This window comes from Sinocyclocheilus grahami, unplaced genomic scaffold, assembly GCF_001515645.1.
Source record: "Sinocyclocheilus grahami isolate Dianchi unplaced genomic scaffold, SAMN03320097.WGS_v1.1 scaffold521.1, whole genome shotgun sequence".
In the NCBI taxonomy this organism is placed as follows: domain Eukaryota; kingdom Metazoa; phylum Chordata; class Actinopteri; order Cypriniformes; family Cyprinidae; genus Sinocyclocheilus; species Sinocyclocheilus grahami.
The window spans coordinates 852,746-853,137 of NW_015505700.1; the positions used below are offsets into that span (position 1 = coordinate 852,746).

General features: G+C 38.8%; 1 protein-coding gene across 1 annotated transcript in view; it reads left to right on the forward strand.

Annotated features, from left to right (window-relative positions):
* Window positions 1-6: 6 nt before the first annotated feature.
* Window positions 7-392, forward strand: part of LOC107554989 (acetolactate synthase-like protein) — a 14,194-nt gene continuing 13,808 nt past the window's right edge. The window contains exons 1-2 of the mRNA XM_016237673.1: window positions 7-36; window positions 159-258. Of these exons, the coding sequence (XP_016093159.1) occupies window positions 17-36; window positions 159-258 (120 nt within the window). The 5' untranslated portion in view covers window positions 7-16. The remainder of the gene's footprint in view (window positions 37-158; window positions 259-392) is intronic.

A 392-nucleotide genomic window follows, 5' to 3' on the forward strand; every position in this document is an offset into this window, starting at 1 on the left:
CACTCCCAAAGGCCTGATGGGGAAAATCATTGCATGGTATAAACATTTCTCACTACTCACCTACTATTATTCCTGCACATGATCTTGTTATTAAATGACAAGCGATGTTTTTTTAATAACCGACTTTAGCATGAATTGCCGTTCTTGTCATCACATAGGTATCTCCGGAATCATTTATCAAACCTGTTTGCTGGAGCTTGGGAGACACGTGATCTGTCCCCACTTCCTGTTCACATCCCACATGCCACAGAGGATGAGGTGAAACTTGTCTACTCTGTTATGGCATATATTGTATTGGAAGTTAGACTGTAGATGCAACCGATCATGATAACGATAATGTTGCAAGATTCTATTATCATCATCCAGTCTCAGTATATTACACATTATATAAA